The sequence below is a fragment of the Echinops telfairi genome, unplaced genomic scaffold, assembly GCF_000313985.2.
Source record: "Echinops telfairi isolate 266 unplaced genomic scaffold, ASM31398v2 ScPeMD7_31;HRSCAF=116, whole genome shotgun sequence".
In the NCBI taxonomy this organism is placed as follows: domain Eukaryota; kingdom Metazoa; phylum Chordata; class Mammalia; order Afrosoricida; family Tenrecidae; genus Echinops; species Echinops telfairi.
The window spans coordinates 55,301,067-55,322,807 of NW_022103928.1; the positions used below are offsets into that span (position 1 = coordinate 55,301,067).

The 21,741-nt window shown below is 38.4% G+C and overlaps 1 protein-coding gene across 3 annotated transcripts in view; it reads left to right on the forward strand.

Moving 5' to 3' along the window:
• The window catches only part of ARHGAP12 (Rho GTPase activating protein 12), a 114,647-nt gene that overhangs the window by 80,801 nt on the left and 12,105 nt on the right, over positions 1–21,741 (forward strand). For all 3 annotated transcript variants that reach the window (XM_004702278.2, XM_004702279.2, XM_004702281.2), the window contains 5 exons: positions 3,441–3,522; positions 12,987–13,088; positions 16,934–17,032; positions 20,119–20,221; positions 21,546–21,662. In XM_004702278.2, the coding sequence (XP_004702335.1) occupies positions 3,441–3,522; positions 12,987–13,088; positions 16,934–17,032; positions 20,119–20,221; positions 21,546–21,662 (503 nt within the window). The remainder of the gene's footprint in view (positions 1–3,440; positions 3,523–12,986; positions 13,089–16,933; positions 17,033–20,118; positions 20,222–21,545; positions 21,663–21,741) is intronic.

The window sequence follows — 21,741 nt, forward strand, 5'->3', positions numbered from 1 at the left end:
TGCTAAAAAGAAAAAACTTCCAAATATCAAAGTCTGCCAAAAGAAACTAAAAACAGTTTCGTTAATTCAAACTTAAAACCATGCTGCTCGTAACATATGAAACATAAGCAAGAAACTTGTTTCAGTTTTGATTTCAAAATCATAGCACTTCCATAAAAATCTTAAATGAAAGTTTAGCAAGCCAGATTTTAAAAAAAATGACCAAGTGGAATTTATTTCAGAAAAGCAGAGAAGGTTCAGTATTAGGATATTCTCATTGTGTTAGACCAGGTTGACTAGAGAAACAAATTCATTGACACTCATATATTTGTAAGAGAGAACTTTATATCAAGAAGTAATTATGCATCAAAACATCCCAGCCCAGTCCAAATCAAGTCCATAAGTTCGATATTAACTCATAAGTCCGATATTAGCCCATGAATTCCTCTTGAGACTCACAGCACATGCAATGATGCTGAATGCAGGAAGAGCACCGGCCGCTGGGTGGAAAGTCTTGTAGGTTCAGTGACAGTGGGCGCTTCTCCAGGGCTCTAGCCGCCATCAGCCTGGCTCCATGTGGCTTCCAGTCTCCATGAGCTGGAAGGTGGAGCAGAGGGAGAGTGCTTTGGCCTGCAGTGAGCTATTTATCTTCCTCAAGCCTCCAAATGAGGTCATCAAGCTATGATCTAATTGACAGGCTAAACGCCACCCCTTCATTATTAATACCCACAAGTTGACAGAGTATGTAACTACCACACTCATCAAAAGAGAATAATCTTATAATCTGTTTCATAAATATTCTGTAAGCTTTTGATAAAGTTTAACAGCCATTCTTAGTGAAAATGCTTGATAATTCTCATATTAGAATAGCTAGACATTAAAATGATATATATGACCCATAGCAGCCTTCTAGTTCATTTTCTAGTTTTACTTTATTGTAGCCAGAGACTGTTATATACAGTATATGTCTACTCTTTAGATTTGTGTTATTCAAAGTTGGGACAAAAATCAAGAGATGGTCCTGAAAATTAAAAATAAGAAATGGAAATATGTATATTTAAATATTTTCCATAGTAGGAAGTCATGCTATCATAAAATAGAATACTTAGGGGGATGAGAACTTAGAAGTACAAATACAGATTTTCCAAAATACTTAAAGAGATCCACACAAAACAAAGGAAGAAAATAAAAGTGTGCAAACAAAGGGAAAACATACACCAAATATATCAAATCAATAATCAACTTTAATTCATATTCATTTTCTGATAGAATAGGGCACTTGGACTGAAGCACATAGCAAAGTATTACATGGAAAAACAAACAAACCAAAAACCCACCGTACAAATGATTCAGAGCGAGAAGGAGCATGTCAAAGGTGAACAAGGGAAGCAGGACTAGGGTCTTAATAGCAAAGTTCAGCAAGGATAGTAAGAATCACAAAGATGGGAACTTTAAAGTGATAGAACATGGTGGATAAATACACCATAAAGGTCTAACCAGTAGGCTCGGACATTCTCCAAAGAAAGTAGTATTAAGCATAGGCAAAAATGATAGGGAATAAAAAGGAAAAGTAGAAACTTATGTGTAGTAAACCTTCTTTCATGATAGCTAGTGTATAAATGGATTTAAATGTTTTCTTAAAGATACATTGTGATTCATAAAAAAAAAAAAAGACTAATGAGAAGTTTCATTGGTTGCATTAGTCATGAAACTCAAGTAGCCATAAACGAAACCAAACTCACTGCTTGCCATCTAGTAGCTTTTGACTCATAGCAGCCCTATAAGACGAGGGGGAACTGCCCCTGTGGGCCTTCAAGGACTAGAAAGCCTCATTTTTCTCCCTCCAAGGAGCTTCAAACCTCTGACCTTATGGTTAGCAGCCCAACACATGCCCACTCTGTCATGAGGGCTCCTCCCAAGTAGCCATAGAAATTAATAAAATAATAAAGCAGGTCTCATGGAAAGGCTCTAAATTCTGCATTCTGAAAACAAAATCAAGCTTTTGAGCTTATAAAATTTTCACAAAACTGGTTATCTGTTTAGCTGAAAGTTAAGCCTTAATTAAGCCCTATAGTAGACGGATTTGACATTTCTTTTGTCTTCCAGCAGCTGAATCTCTTTATCAGGTGGCTTTAATTTATGTTTCCAGCTTCAAAAAAACTGATCCAAACGTTTTCTAGGCCGGAGCTATGTAGGGCTCATGGCACAATGGTTAAGCACTTAGCTGCTCACCAAACGGTCAGTAGTTCAAACCCGCCAAGCCACCCCACAGGAGGAGCCTGACCATCTGCTTCTGTAAAGCTTTTTCAGCCTTTGAATCCTTGGAGTCTTACAAAATCTCCATTAGGCAGCAACAGGCTGAGTTAGATGTAAAATACTTCTTCAACCTCTAAATAGTTTACCTTTCCAGTGGGAGGGTAACGCTTAACCAAACATCTCTACTATATAAAAAAGGAAAGTGATTAGCTTCAAAACTCTAAATAGCAGCACCGATAATAGCATATTGGGGGTAAGTCTTAAACCTACATATCTGGAGATAGAGCCGATAGGGGAAGATTTCTTTTTATTGCATTGTTTACCTCTGAGAGTGGATTAGAGCAGAAGAAATGAAGGGCCTTTTCTTTACATGCTTCTGAGTGTTATGCATGTGTGTTGCTTTTATGATTTAGGAAAATATTTTTTAAGACTTCATTTTAATAATCGTTACCTCAGTAGTCAGTATTTAATTTTTTGTATACGTACAGTGCACCTAGTGTCTACTGCTTCCTTGGTGCAGCCTTATTAGGAAGGGAGGAAAAAAAAAAAAAGAAATAATCTTGCCCCCCCCCCCCCTTTCCAGTTACCATGCTCACAGCCCTTGAGTGAATTCCAGCTCATAGCCACCCTGCAAGACAGAGTAGAACTGCCCCTGACGTTTCTGAGACTAGTGAACTCATTTGGGGAGTAGAAGACCTTGCCTTTCTCCCTCTGAGGAGCGAGTGCTTGAGAACTGCTGACATTGTGCTTGGTGGTGAGCAGCGCAGTGCATACCCCACTACACTCCCAGGGTCCCACGGGATACTTAGTAGTCTGTATCTATAAAGAATTAGGGGAGCTAAATATGTTTGTCTAAATTTTAATCATGAAAATAATCCATGCCAAATGTAGTTTGTGTTATTCTGAAATAAATTAGTGTTCTTGATCAATAATGTACTGAATTAATCTCATCTGGACATATTTTAGGGTATCACTCATAGCTATTTTGATAGTTTATGTGTGTGATTCCATTTGTTTGGGATGCCTTCTTAATCCTTGGGACTGGAAAATGATTTTTTTCAGCATTATGTCCCCAACAACTCCAAGAATGTCATTTAATGACTGTCTATTGTGTGTAGCACTGACAATAGTCAAGTAGGTTCTAATTGACAAACTGTGCTGGGAAGAACTGGCTAGTTTGTAATTGGTTATCTTTCTAATTGCAGAAAGAACTGGCTGTCTTCTTGGGCAGTATTGCAGGGTTCGTCTTTACTTTTTACCAAAACTCAAGGAAGTAGCACAAGTTGGGTAAGTATTCTCTTTAGAGGCTTTATGTATTTAAATTATTTGAATGCAGTTATACCTGAATTTCAGAAAGCCATTTCCAGAGTTCTACTAACGATAGAGCCGGTATATAAATAAAAGTAGATGCCATCTTTCTTTTTTTTTAATCATTTTACTGGGGGCTCTTACAGCTCTTGTCACAATCCATCCATCCATCCATCCATCCATCCATCCATCCATCCATCCATCCATCCATTGTGTCATGCTCATTTGTACATATGTTGCTATCATCATTTTCAAAACATTTTCTTTCTACTTAAGCCCTTGGTATCAGCTCATTCTGCCGCCACCGCCGCCCCTCCCCCCCCATGAACCCTTGATAATTTATTATTTTGTTCATGTCTTTCACTGACTGGTGTCTTCTTTCACCCACTTTTCTGTTGTCCGTCCCCCTGGGAGGGGGTTATAGTCGATCATTGTGATCAATTCCCCCTTTCTCCCCCAAATAGATGACATCTTTAAAAAAATCTTTGTATTTATTTATTTTTTAATCATTTTATTGGGGGCTCTTATAACTCTTATTACTAAGATGACATCTTAAGGACATATTTGACTCATAGGAAGAGTAGTGATAAGAAAAAAGAATTTGATGTGTGTATGGATTGGGATAACAGTTGTATTAGCCCCTAATAAAATGTTAAAAAAATAAATTAAAAAATAAAGAAAGAAAAAAGAATTTAAAAATTTTTTAAAGAAAATTTTAATTATTAAAATCAGCAATTATCCACTGAATGGAAAATTGGGCTCAGTATTTGGGCATTATAGAATAAATGACATTTAGAATAAATGGGCATTATAGAATAAATGACATTTCTGTCATGGTGTTCAACTCTTAGTATATTTGTGACCTTCTTGTTTCAGATATTTAGTAGGAAAACAGATAGTAATGTGGCAAGCCCTGCCTCAGATTGTAAAATAGGACCCTTGGGTGTTATTTAGAGATTCAGGTGTCAATATTATATTAGCCAATTTGTAGAAGAAAATTTTGAGACTTTTCATCTTGCGTATTTACTGTGTTTGTAATAACAATCCTGAAGATTTTATAGATGAGAAAATGAGGCATAAAACAATCAAGCATGTTCAAGGTCTTATAAGTTCCAAATTCAAGTCTAGGTTTAGAACATGGACATTTTGGTTCCATTGTCCAGACTCCGCACATTTCTAGAATTGCTTTATAATTGAGTTTGAATTGCTAATGGCTTCAAGAATATTGAGAATGAAATAGAGTTAAATGCTTGGTCTGCTTTATAGCGTGTCTTAGGCAATATTTTCTTAAAACTACTGCATTTCTTTAAAATTAATAGGGACTAAGAATAATTTAATAGGATTCATGGACCATATGTTAGATGACAGAGAATTCTATATATTAGCAATTAGATTTTAGTCATCTGAATTTATAATTTAGCTGTGTTCTGAACCAAGAGTGCCACAGATTGCTAGTTGTCAAATAGCAACCTAAAAATCCACGTGGATCGAACATAAATGCGAACATTCTAAAACATTCTTTTACTGTACTGCACTCATCGTTTGCTTTGCTTTGCTCAGTCAGTACAGTTGAAATAACCTCAGAGCTATTGTTCAAATTAAAGTAATTGACCATGTGTGTGACATATCTTAAACCAATGGACAGATAGTCTTTCCTTTTCTCCTGAGGTGGAGGGTGGTTCTTTTTAATATTGAGACGCTTCCAGAGGACAGTTATCTCACTTCTTCTTTCCTATGCGTGGCTCAACTCTCACTGGAAATTAGAAGAAGAAAAGGAGTGGGGAAATAGAGATTAATTTGTAATGAAAAAGTACACATAGAAAGCTAGGTAATGGTCACTTATGTGATAAATGTTGTTTGTTACTGTTGATGTTACTGTTGTTACTGATGTTAAGGATTAAAGGCTGATGTACGCATATAAAGCAACGAGGTAGGGTGGTTTAGTAAGTGGATGCATCAGGTCGGCAGTCTTGTATGTGTTCTAAAGATAGAAAAACTTAAAGATATTCACTGAATATCCACAGCATGCAATCATTAGTAAGGGTAGTTGCATTTTATTTAAGATTTTCACTCATGAAGAATTTACATAATTCAAAAGTCAAAAGTAATCCTGACAAAGGGTGCAAGGCATTTCAGTTCATCAGTTCAAGTATATTACCATGTGTCAGTAGTGGAGACAGTTTAAAATTTATTGAGCCAGCTTTGAAGTTATAGAATTCTTAATGATTGTTTAAATTTAGCACTGCACTTGGGGTCAGCCTCACCATGAGACACGACCTCCCCTTACTGACCCACAGTGCTATGGGAGGCAGCATTGGAGACACAGTGTGGGAATTGTGCCGGGTGACCCCACCCCACCCCCCAACCAGGATGTAACTTAAAGGGACTGCAACAGAGCATCAAGGGAAGCAAAAGAACAAAAGTCCCTGAGAAATTTGAAAAAAGACTTCAGACTTGTGGGGGCAGGGCGTGGCACTGTATCAGACCCTGTTGGAAAGCATTCATAAGGATCAGCAGAAAGACCTGGAACTATTCATAGGCTATTTTTTTCTCTTTTAAAAAATGTCTATATAAGATAGGCAGAATAAACAATCCTGAGGAGATAACAACAGGACCCACAGTTCCTGGGGTCATGAGCAAAGAGGAGGTAGGGGAAAGGGAGGGGGAGCCAACATACCCAGGGACTAGGGAACAACTAGAGATCTGAAATTGATGTCAAGAAGGGTGTAGAATGCCTGGTAGCATTCGATCAAGTGCAGTGTAGCCGAGAGGAAGTACAGAGAGCCAAAGGAAGGTTGAACATGATAGTGGGACAGGAGAAGGGTTAAAAGAAACAGAGGAAATAGCTAGTAGGCAAGACATTTATAGAGGTATAGACATGGCTATGTACATATGCAAATACATTAATATATAACAGTAGGGATATAGGTCTATGTACATATATTTATAGGTTGAGTATTAAGGTAGCAGACAGACATTAGGCCTCTACTCAAGCCCTCCCTCAGTGCAAGAACACATTGTTCTAATAACCGGGCATTCTGTGATACTCACCTTTCCAACATGATCACTGAAGGCAAAATGGTAAATAAACTAATGTGGTGAAGAAAGCTGATGGTGCGCCGCTATTATAAGATATAGCATCTGGGGTCTGAAAAGCTTGAAGTTAAACAAGCGACCATATAGCTGGGAAGCAACAAAGCCTACATGGAAGAAGCACACCACCCGTGTGATCACAAGATGTTGATGGGATCAGGTATCAGGACCAGAAGACTCAAAATAAACAACCATTTTGATGCGAACGAGGGGGGTTGGAATGGAGATCCAAAGACCATCTGTAGACATTTGGACATCCCCTCACAGAATGGTCACAAGGAAGGGACGAGTCAGCCAGGATGCAGTATAGTACCAATGAAATGCACAACATTCCTCTAGTTCTTTAATGCTTCCTCCCTCCCACTATCCTGACCCTAGTTCTCTCTTACGAATGTGGTTAGACCAGAGCATGTACACTGGTAGAGATGAGAGTTCTTGATACAGAATCCGGGACAGATAAATTCCTCAGGACCAATAATGAGAGAAGCAATACCATAAGGATAGGGGGAAGGTGGGGGGAGAAAGGGAACTGATTGCAATGATTGGCAGAGAACATACCCCCTGGGGGGGCGAACAACAGAAAAGTGGATGAAGGGAGACAGTATTGTAAAATATGAAAATAAAAATAATTTATAAATTATCAATGGTACAGGATGGTAGGAGGGAGGGGAAAAAAGAGGAACTGATACCAAGGGCTCAAGTGGAAAGGAAATGTTGATGGCAACACATGTACAGATGTGCTTGATACAGTTGATGTATGGACTGTGATAAGAGCTGTAAGAGGCGCCAATAAAATGATTTATTAAAAAAAATTAAGGTTGCATTCTCTGAATTTTTTTCATTTAAAGGAAATTTTGTTAATATATCATGTTAGATTGACATAATTAAAATGCGGTCACACTGTTTTATCATCTCTAAAAAGACTAAACAAATGTAGGGTGTAGTAAAATGCCTGGTTATGCATTCAATGCTTGATTTTTTTTTTTTAATGGGAAAATTTAAAACCTCAGATTGTCTTGCTCCCCCCTTTTCCCATTACCATATTAACATTGTAAAAAAATGAAACTTTGCTTAAATGGCCTAAGTAAAAGTCAGTGTGATTGCCTACTTAAAAGGTGTGGGTATCCACAGTATGCGCTGATGTATCTGCTGCACCTCTTTGAGAGAGTAAAGAGCATAGATGTCACCTTGAAGACCGAGGCGTGCCTGATCATCCATTCACAGTAGCCTCGTATGCTCCTGAAAGTTGGACAGTAAATAACTAAAGGGAAAAATAAGACCACGGAACTGATTAATTTGAAATAACGTATTAGTGACTGCCAGAAGAACAATCTGTCATGGAAGAAGTGCGGCTAGAATATTCCTTACAAGTGAGAATGGCAAGACTTGATCTTAACTACTTTGGACATGCTATCCTGAGAGGTCTCAGTCCATCCTGTAAGGAGATGTCCAGGGTTAGTGAAGAAGAGAAAGACTGTCGAAGAGATGCAATGACTCAGTGGCTACGTACAACATTGGGCTCCAGCATCGGAACCCTTGTAAGGGTGGTGGAGGACCAGGCAGTGTTTTGTTCTGTTGTGCATAGGGCCTCTGAGAGTCACAACTGACTCGGTGGCACTGAACAGCAACAACATACTCAAAAGTACTAAAATGTGGTGTGCCAGATGCAAGATTCTCTATTACATTAGTGATTAGAATTGTTCAAAAAGAATTGTAAAAAAATCTGAGCTCTATGTCTCTAGTCTATATCCAATAGATATATTGTGGGTAAAATGTACTCTGTTTACATAGTGGGATTACATCTTACCTGAAGATAAGAGTCTAGTGAAAATTACCCTTGGGTATCCCCTGGGAACATGCAGCATTAGAAGACAATCTTTTTAACTGAGCTGACTTTTTTCTCTGCTGTTAGAAGAGATTGTTTTTCCTGTCATTGAGATTGGGAGGGTTATGTTAAGGGCCCATAATGTAGGGAAAGTATGTTTCTTTGAACATTGGCATCATATTTAGTTCCTGAAACTGCTGAGATCCACTTGAAAGAAGCAGGCTGACATCACGTACCCTCTCTCTTGAGGGCACACACTCATAGATGGACTGCTGAACAGGTTCATTGCTTGATTTACTAAAAAATCGGTTCTGCTTTGTATTCATTTTTTTACTGAGTTTACGTAGCGCTAAAATCAAGTAAGTGCGATGTCCATGTGCTGCATGATGCTTTGGAAGATAAGTTTTACATAGATGCTATAAATCAAACTCACTGTTGTCATGTTGATTTCTAAAATCTCTTGAGCCTTCTCTTTTAGACTAGATATCTTCCAGGTGTTCCCACTGGACTGTTCTATCAGTAGTATAAAATCACACTTGACTTCTTCTCAAGTTGCTTTCATCTCATTTGTTCAACATTCACACTTATTTGTTAGATTCTGAGCACTGTGTTAAGCTCATGGGTTTATGGTTTATATAAGGTATCTATTATAGGATAAAGGAATTTTCTCTGGTGGTGACAATGTGGGTTAGGTGTTGCACTGCTAACCTCAAGGCCAGTAGTTCAAACCCACTAGCTGCTCCCTTGGGAGAAAGATGAGGCTGTCAGCTCCCTTAACATTCTGTCTTGTGAACTCTGGATAAGGGTCTCTATGAGTAGGAATTGACTAGGTGTCAGTGGGGTTCGATAGGGATTTATTATAGGATAAGGAGCACTGGTGGCTCTGTGGGATGACTGTTCAAACCCAGCAGCCATCTGAGAGAAAGATGAGACTGACTGTTCCCATGATGATTTACAATATTGGAAGGAACAGTTCTATCCTATAGGGTCACTACGAGTCCCAATCTACTTGGAAGCCCTGAGTTTTTTTTTGTTTTATTATAGGGAATATAGTTTATAGAGGGCTTATGTAAGGTACATAACAATGTCACTGTCTCCAAAGCTGACCTTATATTAGGAAGGCTGACAAGTGAACAGCTACCCTGTGACATGACACATGCAATGCACCCTCTCAGATAACATGCATCCTATCCCTTGAAAATCTAAAGTCACCCCATGAATATCTATTCCTCAAAAATTTGATATTTTTGTATTTTCTCTCAGATTTCTAAATACAGTCACTTTGGGGAGCCAGATAAATTTTTGGTGTGTGGCGTCCTGGACATTGTAGGATGTCTAAAATATGCTAGGAGCACCCCTGCCCCATCCAGTGTCATAACTAAAAATGTCTCCATGCATCGCCAGTTGTCCCCTAGGAAACAAATTTCCAGTCATTCAGAACCGTTGTCCTAGAGGAAGAGAAGACACACTAATTGGTAGGACTTCTCCCAAGAGAAGACTTAGAGCAAAGGCCACCACCCAGCAGGGCACGAGGAGGAGATCCAGGGTTTCTTAGAGGGACAGAACAAGATGGTGGGAGCCCAGGCAGCTCTCTCTACCTTCTTTTGTGAATACAGACTGAGAGCCTCTTCAAAGGATTCATCGTTAAAGTAAAACATAGGCATTTACATAGTAATACAGAAAATATTTATGATACACTGTAGGACTTTGCAGTAATATTTGGAAGTTTAGCTTTGGCCCATGTTACATGTCTGCTTGTAGAACTGTTTGGGTTTTTTTTTTTTTTTTTTTGGTCTTGTTCCATTCTGTATTTCTCTTGTGCATCGTTTTGCCATTGTGCACTGTTTTGACATCATTTTCTTCCCTTTCTCCATCAAGTCATTCTCTGAGCTCTTGCTTTCACTGCTTTCTTGGAAAAACTGCCAGTCGCCAGCCTGCTGTTGCATATGTAAAATCTGACCCTGTTTCTGCTGTCACTATGTGATCTTGTTGCATGCCTCTTGCCACGGTCATTCTGTTTTCTTTGCCATGACTACACTGGGGAGTGATTTCAGTAGAGCAAAGTGGGAGTAGATTTTGCACAAGAATAAACAGTAAACAAGAAATTTTGCCAACCAGACTGAATTAATTCCATGTCATGTCATTGCATTTCTATGTGGTTGCTCTATCTTATATGTATCTTAGCTTACAGTTAATCATCTACAGAGCATGTAATGACAACAGCTCAGTTGGATTTTGCCTTTTTGTTCAATCGACATATTCAAGTTTTACAACTTTTTTTAAAAAACATTTTATTAGGGGCTCATACAACTGTTATCGCAATCCATACACACATCAATTGTGTAAAGCGCATTTGTACATCATTCTCAAAACATTTTCTCTCCTCTTAAACCCCCGACATTAGGTCCTCATTTTTCCCCTCCCTCCCTGCTCCCCCATCCCTCATAAGCCCTTGATAGTTTATAAATTGGTATTTTGTCATATCTTGCCCTGTCTGACGTCTCCCTTCACCCACTTTTCGGTTGTCTGTCCCCCAGGGAGGAGGTCACATATAGTTCCTTGAGTTTTATAACTTTTGATATATCATTTCTGCTCAGGAAGTTATCAGTACCCATTACAACTTGATAGCCAATAAAATAGTAATCATGTATGTCTGCTGAGTGACTAAGGGTACTTTAAAAATGTAAAAACTTTGTAGAATACAGTTAAGTACGTTTTTTTTAAACTGTGGTCTTTATTATGAGTCCACTAATAAATTCCACATGATATCTTGAATTTTGTTTGATTCACTAATAAATTCCATACGCATTCTGAATTTCATCCGTTTTGTTGTAATGAGCACATTTTTAAGTCCACACTGCCAGCTGGAAAGATGCAGTGAAATGGCACGGGTAACAAGTGAGGTCAGACTGCTTACTAAGTGTGATGAGCAGCGTTGACATTCCAGAGAGTGGGTAAGTCAGGTTGATGAGCATGAGCCATTCCTAATGCTATACAACATTGCACTTGAAGTGGACACTTCTATCCAGTAAGTGTTTTAGCACATGAAGGTACCTATAGCAACTCTTCATGACCTTAAGATTATAATTCAACAGCTGTTGGAAGTCCTAACAGCAGTCTTGGTGATGTAGTGGTTACATTTTGCGCTGCTAATCACAGGGCCAGCAGTTCAAAACCACCAGCCGCTCCTTGGGAGAGTGCTTTCTATTCCTGTAAAGAGCTATGGTCTTGGAAACCCTGAGTGAACAATACTGTCCTGTCCTTAGAGGGTTGCTAGGAGTTTTAACTAGAATGGATGGTAGTGAGTGAGTGGAGATCTTAAACCCTCCAAACTTTTCAATAACAGTACTATTTGTTATTCTTAGTTAACAGACTTACACAAAAATGTAAGTTAATGATGGTATGAGGCAGAGAAATGTAAGTTAATGATGGTATGAGGCAGAGGAAGTATATATTTAGCATAAGTTTTCTGCTCTTTGCCAGTGTTTTCCTGATCTGGGTAACAATGCAGTCGCTTGCTAACTGCTTTTTCATCTCAAGCCACTGATGGCAACTGTCTTCCCTTCTTTTCATGGTTCCTCATTAAATTGCTGCAGCTTTATAACATCAGACGTTCATCATTTCTAACGAAGACTTTGTTTTAAGGCACTTGGGCTTGTAGTTTTCTGTTTTCACAAGTTTTTGTTAGTTGCTCACCATATAGTCTACAAGGCAGTGGTTCTCAACCTTCCTAATGCCACGACCCTTTAATACAAGACCTCATGTTGTGGTACCCCCAACCATAAAATTATTTTCGTTGCTACTTCATTACTGTAATTTAGCTACTGTTTTGAATGGGGCGACCCCTGTGAAAGGGTCGTTCGATCCTCAGAGGGGTCGTGAAGCACAGGTTGTGCACCGCTGCTCTAAGGAAATCACTTGAGTGTTAAGTGTTGGAAGTGTTTGGTAGGTGGCATACACCAAATAATGTTCATCCATGTATAGGATTATTGCCTTGCCCTTTTTTGTTGTTTGTTTTCTTTTGCTTAGCCCCCATTGAACATGCCATTTTCACATAAGCATATGCAGTCTAGAATAAATTCCAACAAATAGAATTGCTAAGTCAAAGGATACATGCATGTGTAAATATAGCATTGCCCATCCCTCCCACATTAGATAAGAGTGCCTCTTAATGTATTACATCAGCAGCATAGTTTTTAAGTCAGACCTTTGGAAGTTTGCTTCTTGGTTTACCTTCTGATGGGTGAGTGATTATTTCAGTGTGAATTTATTTTGGTTTTGTTGTTTTTGTATTATGCTAGAAATCCAACCATTTCCTTTCCTTTTTTATAACCTGTATACTCATATTCTTTAGACATTTTTCAGTTGTAAACCAGAGGGTGTTATTTTTACAATGTAGAAAGAGAAGATTTTATCTAATTTTATACTTGATTTAGTGTTAATATGAAAGTGGAGTTACTTCTTTTGAATGCATGCATATACATGAGTATCACACTAAGCTTTTCTTTTTTTCTCTGAAATGAAGTTTGGCAGTAATCAGTCTAAACCAGAGTTCACAGTGGACCTCAAGGGGGCAGTGATTGAGATGGCTCCAAAGGACAAATCCAGCAAAAAGAATGTTTTTGAGGTAATACATTTCTTTCTAAGTGTAACTTATACTTCTGAACTGTAATTGAATACTGTGTTTCTGAGCTATTTTGGACATAGTCTTTTATGGTGACTAGTTAAGGCAAAATTTATATTGCACTTTAAGAAACAACTTGGGGTAACTTGCATAAATGACTGGAACCCAAACTGCAGGAAGGCACTTCAAAAGTTCCCAGGAAAATGGACTTTAAAGATAATAGGGTTTGTCCTCCTCGGGTATAATGCTGTCTGAGTTCCACAAGTTGTGCTTCCCAGCGGCAGCAAAAAGCCTTAACATTAAAGAATGCATGAAACTCCCCTGCAGCGTAGATAAGCCCCTCAGAAACGGTCGGTCTTGGGAGTCATGGTTCCATGTGGGTACAAGAAGGGGGAACCGATAGCAGCCATGAATGAATCACTCCCCTCCAGGGGGTGAACAGAACTGTGCCTGAAGGGTTACCTGGGACGATGTAAGATACGAAAAATCTCTCTATGTAATTTATTAAGGGTTCACGAGGGTGGAGGGTGGGGGAGGGAGGAAATAAAGAGGAGCTGATATCAAGGAGCTCAAATAGAAAGGAAATGTTTTGAAAATGGTGATGACAGCATCTGTACAAGGTCGCTTGATGTAATTGATGTGTGGCTTGTTATAATATCTGTAAGAGCCCCCAATAAAAGGATCAATAGTAATAATAATAAAAGAATACATGAAACTCCCCAACTGGGGGCAGGGGAAAGTTAAAAGTTTTCCTTTTGTTATTTAAAGACCTCCACAGTATCAGCTGTTTGTGGCTGCATAACAAATGACCCTGGAACCTAGCAGCTTTAACTCCGCCTTAATGATGTCAGTTGGTCCTCAGTGCTGAGCGGGGTGGTGGTTCTGCTGCTTTCAACTGAGGCCATTCATGAAAATTCATGTTCTACTGACTTGACTGGCCCATGTGCTCTCAGACAGACTCATTCACATACTTGGTCTTGGTGCCAGCGAGGCCCCTCTTTATAAATAGCTCATTCAAAGAAGCAACCCCGAGCTGCTTTGCATGGCGGTGTCAGGCTTCCCTGTACTCTGTTGGATTCTGCAAGTCTGAGGTCCATCCTAGTATTTCAGGGGAGTGAGGACTCAGATTCCATCCACTGATGGAGGAGCAGTGAAGCCACCTCGCAGAGGAGGGTGTGCACAGAGAAGGGAGGAGTCATTGCTGCTGCCTTTGCAAACAAACACTGCATTCCTACCCTGCCTTTCTGGCCGGCATCTCGGGCCTTTCCTACCCAAGCAGAGTGGATTCATTGCTATTTCCCAAACAGAAAAAAAATCAAACAGAATATCACACCCCTTCCCTTGATGTACCTGACTTGTAAACTGTTATCACAGTTTTTGCTTTCCTAGATAAGACGTTCATGATTACATTTGCACCTTCTTCTGATTTCTCATATTTGAACTAAATAAACTTCCATGGTGCCTTTTCAGTGCTAAAAAACAAACAGAACCAGAGGTTCCTGCTTATATGAATTTTATTGCTGTTTTATTACTCTTCCTTGACCCATGTTAGTTTCTACTTGTTAAATGTTAGTGATCTTTCAGGTCAAGTGTCACCTCATCAATGATATCTTTTCTTGATTTATCTTTTTAAAATAAGTAATTTAGTCTACCATCTGTACTCGTGTATAAGCTGAGTTTTTTAGCACATTTTTAATGCAGTTTTTGTGGTAAAATTAGGTGCCTTGGCTGATGTTGGTGTTGGCTTAAATTTATTTGTTTAAGCAGAGATTGCACTTTCCCTTGTCTTGGAGTAACAGCCTAGATCTAGTCCAGTGGTTCTCAACCTTCGTCAGGCCGCGGCCCTTTCACACAGTTCCTCATGTAGTGGTGACCCCCAAGCCATAAAATTATTTTTGTTGTTACTTCATAACTGTAATTTTGCTACTGTTATGAATTGGTCGACCCCTGTGAAAGGGTCGTTTGGCCCCCAAAGGGGTCACGACCCACAGATTGAGAACCGCTGGTCTAGTAGAATATCTTTTTTTTTTTTCCTAGTAGAATATCTTATGTGCAGTGAACATTCACGCTTGGTTGATTGGTTTTGACCCATTGCATAGGAAGAACTGCATGAAAGATATTAGACTTTGCAATTTCTTGTTTAAAATTTTATTTGTTTTGTTGAGAATAGACACATCAAAACATACACCAACTTCCTCCTTTTCATGTGTGACATTGATTACATTCTTGGAGTTGAACAACCACTCTCCTTTTCTGAGTTGTTCCTTCTTCATTAACTACTGTTCCCTAAGGCTCCTTTCTAATCTTTCAAGTTGCTGTGGTCAGTTTGATCCTACACAGATAGTTCTTCCAAAGAGCATAATGCTGAAGGCTGAGATTTTTAAAAATTACCACTTAAACTAAACTATTTGTTTTTAAAAGGACTTCAGGAGATATTTTTGGTATATGGTTTAAAGATGATCTGAGGACAATCATTTTAGGTGTTTATCCAGCTCTCTTGGTTCAGAAAATGTAGAGTCCTTGAGAATTTAAAGTTATATTATACATTTTCCCCTTTTTCTCAGAATTCTTCTGTAGAATTTTTGATCAAAATGTTCAGTAGTGGTAGACAGGCACCATATAGTTCTTCTGGTCTCCTGGCAAAGGAGGCAGTTCTTCATGGAGTTAGCCACACATTCACACCCTCTTTCTATTCCTGCTGCTGCTCCTTGCGCTGTTGCTTCAGGCAGAGACAGACCAATACTGTGGGTGGCCATCTGTGAGCTGTGTGACCCCAGGCACTCTGGCAGTGTCAGTAGGGGTTTCCAGAGTAAAGAGATCTCCACGGTCAAATAAGTTTTGGGAATTGGCCTGTATTTTATTATTGTCTTGGAAAGTCATAGCCCCCTCTAGAAGGTGAAAATGTCAAAGGAGAGAAACTCGTATAAATTTAATTCATTGTCCCCCAATTTAATGTCATATAACTTTATGACTTTCATTTTTGAGGGCTCTCTTTGCAAACATTATTTGGAGGACTGTGTTAGAGGAGGAGTGTGTCGGCTGGACCGTCATTGGGAAACATTGCCATGCGCATCTCTAGTGAAAAGAAATTACAGAGTTAAAAATCTGAGAATTGCTTTCTGATTTTTAAAAAATATTTTGATTTCTACTCCTGCCTCAAAGCTCTTCCTCAAGTATAAGAAACTTTGAACTACAGAGGTTATCCATACATTTTTATTATTGTGTTTATTTAAAACAATGCATAATATTTTTATTTTAGGATTTGACACTTGACTTAGTAATATTTCTAGCTAAAAGGTGTGTGGTATTCATTCTATTCTTGGTACAAGGCCATTGTATTCAGCTACCTAATAGGAAACAGTGAAGGCATGCCAGGTAATACATAAATATATATGTAGTATATATATGATATAAATAAGATATATTTTTTAAAGAGAAGAAAAACTGTCAGCTCTACATCAAAATATCATTATATTCCATTTCTTTACAAATGATTATGTTTCACTTTTAATTTAAAATGCATGGCGTTGATATGACTATATCATCAGGTTTAATGACTACTAGATTTCAGCGGGCTTTATGGCAATTGTGTGATGGAGTTTGGTACCTTACATTATTAGATTTCCACGGAGTATTTACTGTGAGACATAGCTTCCTGGTTTTATAAAACAGCTCTGCTTATGTTATTCTATGCTAATACACAAAGTGTGCCGTAGCTGTGTGCTTTCTTTCTCAAATAGATGACATCTAATCTTCGTGGACCTGTAAACTTTGATTAAATACACTCATTTATTTTGTTGAAACCACTAAATCTCCCTCCCTCCTTCCTCCAATCCTTTTCTCTATAGCTGAAAACTCGTCATGGAACAGAACTGCTCATTCAGTCTGATAATGAAACTGTTATTAATGATTGGTTTAAAGTGCTCAGTAATACTATCAGTAATCAGGTATGTATTTGACTTTGGTAAATTTCCTAGTTTCAGAACAGTGTTTCTTTTTTGGCTTTGTCATTGCTTTTTGCGTATTAATCAGATTCCAACTTATTTGGGAAAAGATACTTTTTTGTATATATATTTTGTTGGAGGTGGTAAATCTTAAGGGTTGCTGAATAACATTGTCATTTATATAATGTGTACTATCAATTGAATTAAAATAATAATCCCTTTAGACATTTGGTCCAAAAAGAAATCTGTCCATAGGAAGAAGCAGTGAAAATGCCTATCATGAAGTATTTACTGTTACTGAATGAGTTGGAAACAGTACTGTTGGTGGAAACACATTCTAGGCAAAATTATGAAGTGAATGAAGCTTTAATTTCTTCATTTTTATTATTATTTCCAGTGACCTCTCTCTAACTCCCCTCCCCTTTAAAGTGCATAAGTCTCATGTTCCTGGAACCTTATTTATGTGACCACAGTCAAAAAGAACCTCAGATCCAAATTCTGATGTTCCGCTAGAGCAGTAGTCAGCCACAAGGGGCTGTACCTTTTCTACTATATTCTTACCCCTCACCCTGGCCGCTGAAGATCACAGGAATGACATTATGGGAGTCGGTATGGTTTTATAGGAGTCTGTCAGCTCAGTGGTTAAGCGCTCAGCTGCTATCCTGAAGGTCGGCTGTTTGAGCCCATTAGCCACTCCCTAGGAGGGAGATGTGGCTCTCAGCCTCCATAGCGATGTACAGTTGGAAACCCATTTGGGCAGTTGTCTAGGCTTACTGTGTGTTCAGTCAGCAATGACTGTGACTTGAGTTATGGTTTAAATGGAGAGAAAGAAAGTTGGTTATCACTCATTTTAATTGAGATTGAGATGTCATTCAGAGAATTTAGAGATGATTAAAAATATAACCCACTGCCATTAAGTGAATGCCTCATCATCAGTAAGCTTTGAGATCAAAATATGGTGCTTTTGTGAGCCGGCCTCAGGTTTCTGACCTGTAAAGGAGAGAGGTTGGAATTGATTTTCTCCCAAATATTTTTTAAAGATGTTATGGTTTTCTCAGTTCAAAACACCCAGATTTAGAATCTGGGTATTCTCTGACTCTTTTTCCTATATCTCTTATCTTTCCTAGAAAATTAGTCACTAAGTTATTTGTAAATTCTTCCTTTGCAATGTGGAATATTGTTTGATGTTTCTAAATCCCAACGCTTTCCATTTATTCCTGAAACTAAGGACAGTATCCTCATACCAAGAGTAATTCCCTAAATATTTTTCCTTATTTGATTTCAGTCCCATCCATCCATTTCTAATGCCACAGCTATGTGAAGCCTCCTGATGTCAATTTTCTATTCCTGCCCTACTAAAGAATCTTCTGTGACTCCCATTAAATTAGCAGCCCAAGCCCCATATGCCTTTTCCAGTATTCGAGCCAGCGTGTGCTGTCAGCTCTAGTCGTCAGAGCCTGCTCACTCTTCCTTGGAAGCATGTGTGCACCAGGCCATCGCTTAGAGATATGAGTGCTTTATGCTCTGGGGACACAGTGGTGGGCAGCCACTCGCTAGACCTCTGGTTGGCTCCTACAGATAGAGACAGAAGATAACTAGACAGTTGATAAAATGAAATGCGATCAATGAAATGTTATGATGGTAGAAGATGGACAACATGCTATGAAAATACTTACTTGAGGCTTACCTACTATAGAGGGATCAGGGAAGAAAGTTGTTGTTTTGGGGAGCTAAAGTCTCAAAACAAATAGATCAAGTGAACAGAAAGTGAAGTATTACAGACTGAAATTTGTATTTATTGATATTTATGTTTATATATTTGTATTTATTACTTACAAATTATCAAAAAATGTTACTACTGAGGACTTGATGTAGCAGGAGATGTGCATGACCTTTAGGAAACATCACAAAACTTTCCTTAAAGATACTGAAGAAAACCTAATTGAGAGAAAATGTTTTGAGAAACGATGTACAAATGCGCTTTACACAATTGATGTGTGTATGGATTGGGATAACAGTTGTATGAGCCCCTAATAAAATGTTAAAAAAAAAAAGAGAAACAATAAACATGCACTGAAAGGTTTCAATAATGTAAAGATGCATTTTTCCTGCAAATTACTTTTTAAGATGTATATAGATTTAAAGTTTTTGAGTCTCATTCAGAATCCCAGTAGGCTTTCTGGTAGCACTTGACAGCCTATTCTAAAATTCATGTGAAAATGCAAAGTACTAAGAATAGCCAAGACGTTCTCAAAGAATAAGTGGAAAGACTTGCTCTGTCGTGTGTCGAGACTATCAAGCTGTAGTATTGAAGACAGAATGGAGTCTGTGATAGGATGGAGCATAGACTGAGGAAACGGGGGGAAAACAAGAAACACACTGGGTGCCAGCTATAGCACTGATGAATAGTGGGGGTGGGGAGTGGTAGGTTTTTCAGGAAATGGTGCTAGGACAGTTGTATATCCAAGAAGGAACTGAAGCCCTTTGTTACACTGTACACAAACATAAATTCCTGGTGTGGTACATACAATGTGAAAGCAAAATCATGGTTGTTCACTTTGAAAACTTAGTATAAGTTTTAACTGTAAAAGTGACCTTGGTTGCAATGCAGAGGAACTCTAGAATTTCTTTCAATTCTCAACATCTGTGATTCTGTGAGCAATACATACCTATTAGCATGAAATGCAATTTAAAAGGATTGTTGATAGCCAAAATTAATGTACCATTAAGTAGGTGAGCTCGTTAGCTTTTTTCTTATGCTGATGTCACAGAAGGTAACTTTTAACTGCTCTTACTGTCACTCTTGGGTGGTTTATCAGAATGAGGCAAGATAGCCTCGTTACTAATGTAGGTCCATTACAGTGGGGGATGATCAGCATTATTTTCTTTATTGAAATCCACAAGTTGTGTACCATCTGGGGATAAACATTTTCAATGTTTTATCAAATGTCTAAATCATGCATAGCATATAAAAATTGATTTTCTGAAATCATTTGGAAGAACCAGTTCCTGACCATTCTGAGAATTTGCTAAGGTTACTACAGTTGTGCTAGCAGTAATCGTGGGTTTATGAAACGCCTAACCTTCAGGCAGCAGAAACCGAAGAAGGGCCTGAAGAGGAGGCCCCAGACTCCCCAGGAATAGAGAAGCACGACAAAGAGAAGGACCACAAGGACCCAAAGAAACTTCGCTGTAAGTTCCTTCTTATTTTGCTGATGGTTTACGTGCGCTCATTCTCTTAGCTTTCAAAGCGGTGAAACAACGGTATGAAAGCTGCGGATGATCTCCAAGGTTAGGTGATGGTTAACCATGTAGCTGCAATCACTATGGTTCAGTGTTCTCTCATCTCTGCATCCCAACATCATAGGTTCTGCACTTTAAGATACTGTGATACTTAAGTAGGAACAAAAAATGTATCCTGATACTCTTCTGTTGAGACCTCAAGGGAACTGAACATTAGTGATTTAAAAATAATAGTTAGTGTTTAAGATTCTACACGGAACCTACTGCTCTAAGAGGTTGAAAGTCATGGGTCATCTGTCAGCATTCCTACTGGCTACCAGGCAGCCAAACGTGGAGCTGGGCTATTTCTGTGCATGTACCCGAGTACAAGCATGCCTACTTCCACATCACACACCCGGAAAAGACCTCGGCTAGCACCTTTAAAAACAGCATTTTCTCATAGGTCCTCATTCGAATGTTTAAAGGGGTCATAAGCTTTGACTCTTCACGCTGGTAATTCTTGGGCCTTCAAATGCACGAATGACTAGAAAACCAGGCGTGCTTTTGTTCCCCTACATTCGACTCAAGTTTGGGATATTACTGACTGGGTCATACCATGTAGTAGTGAAAACACATGAAAAATTATTTTTATTTGTTTTTTACTGATCTGTTGCCCCTGTTCTCAGTTTCTCCAAATTTAGTTCCATTTAAGAAATTTATTTTTGAATATTTGTTGTTCTAACCAAAAAAGAAAATTCATACAAAAGTAGCTTGTATGTAACTTGTATGTAGCTTGTATGTAACTTGTGATTTAAATTTGGTCACTTAAGGTTAGGGGTATGTATTTCCCAGGTGGTCTCATGCTTATCAGTAAAAGTAATGGTAGTGAGACTTTGCTCAATGTACAGCTCAGGATGACGATTGTGTGTACATACCCAGACTCTGTAGGGATTTGTTAGTTTCATTTTTTTTTCACTGTAGTCATTTTAGCTTCCAAAACAGATTGATAAGTAGCACCATTAATTTAAGTTTGCCAGACATAGTACATATAACCCCCACCCCCCAAAAAAAAGTAGTTTGGAATCCGTTTTTAGTGAAGAAAAGGAGATGCTTTATTTTTATAACTTTGAAGTTGGGTATATCTTAGTTGGATTTTCTACACGTCACTCTCAACCACTCTAAAATTAGAAAGAGTAAAATTATATTAATGTGTTTTGAGGGTAGAGTGGAGGAACTTGGTCATCAAAAAAATTCTATATTATGAAGTGCTCAATATCTTTTTGTCTCTCTTAAGCCATGAAAGTATCTAGCATAGATTCTTCAGAACAGAAAAAGACCAAGAAAAACCTGAAAAAGTTTCTTACCCGGCGCCCCACTCTGCAAGCTGTTCGCGAAAAAGGTTATATTAAAGGTAGGTAGGAAAAAGTGATGCTTACACAATGAATTTTGGCCCAAATCAGAAATGCAACATTTCAAATTAAAAACAGAAA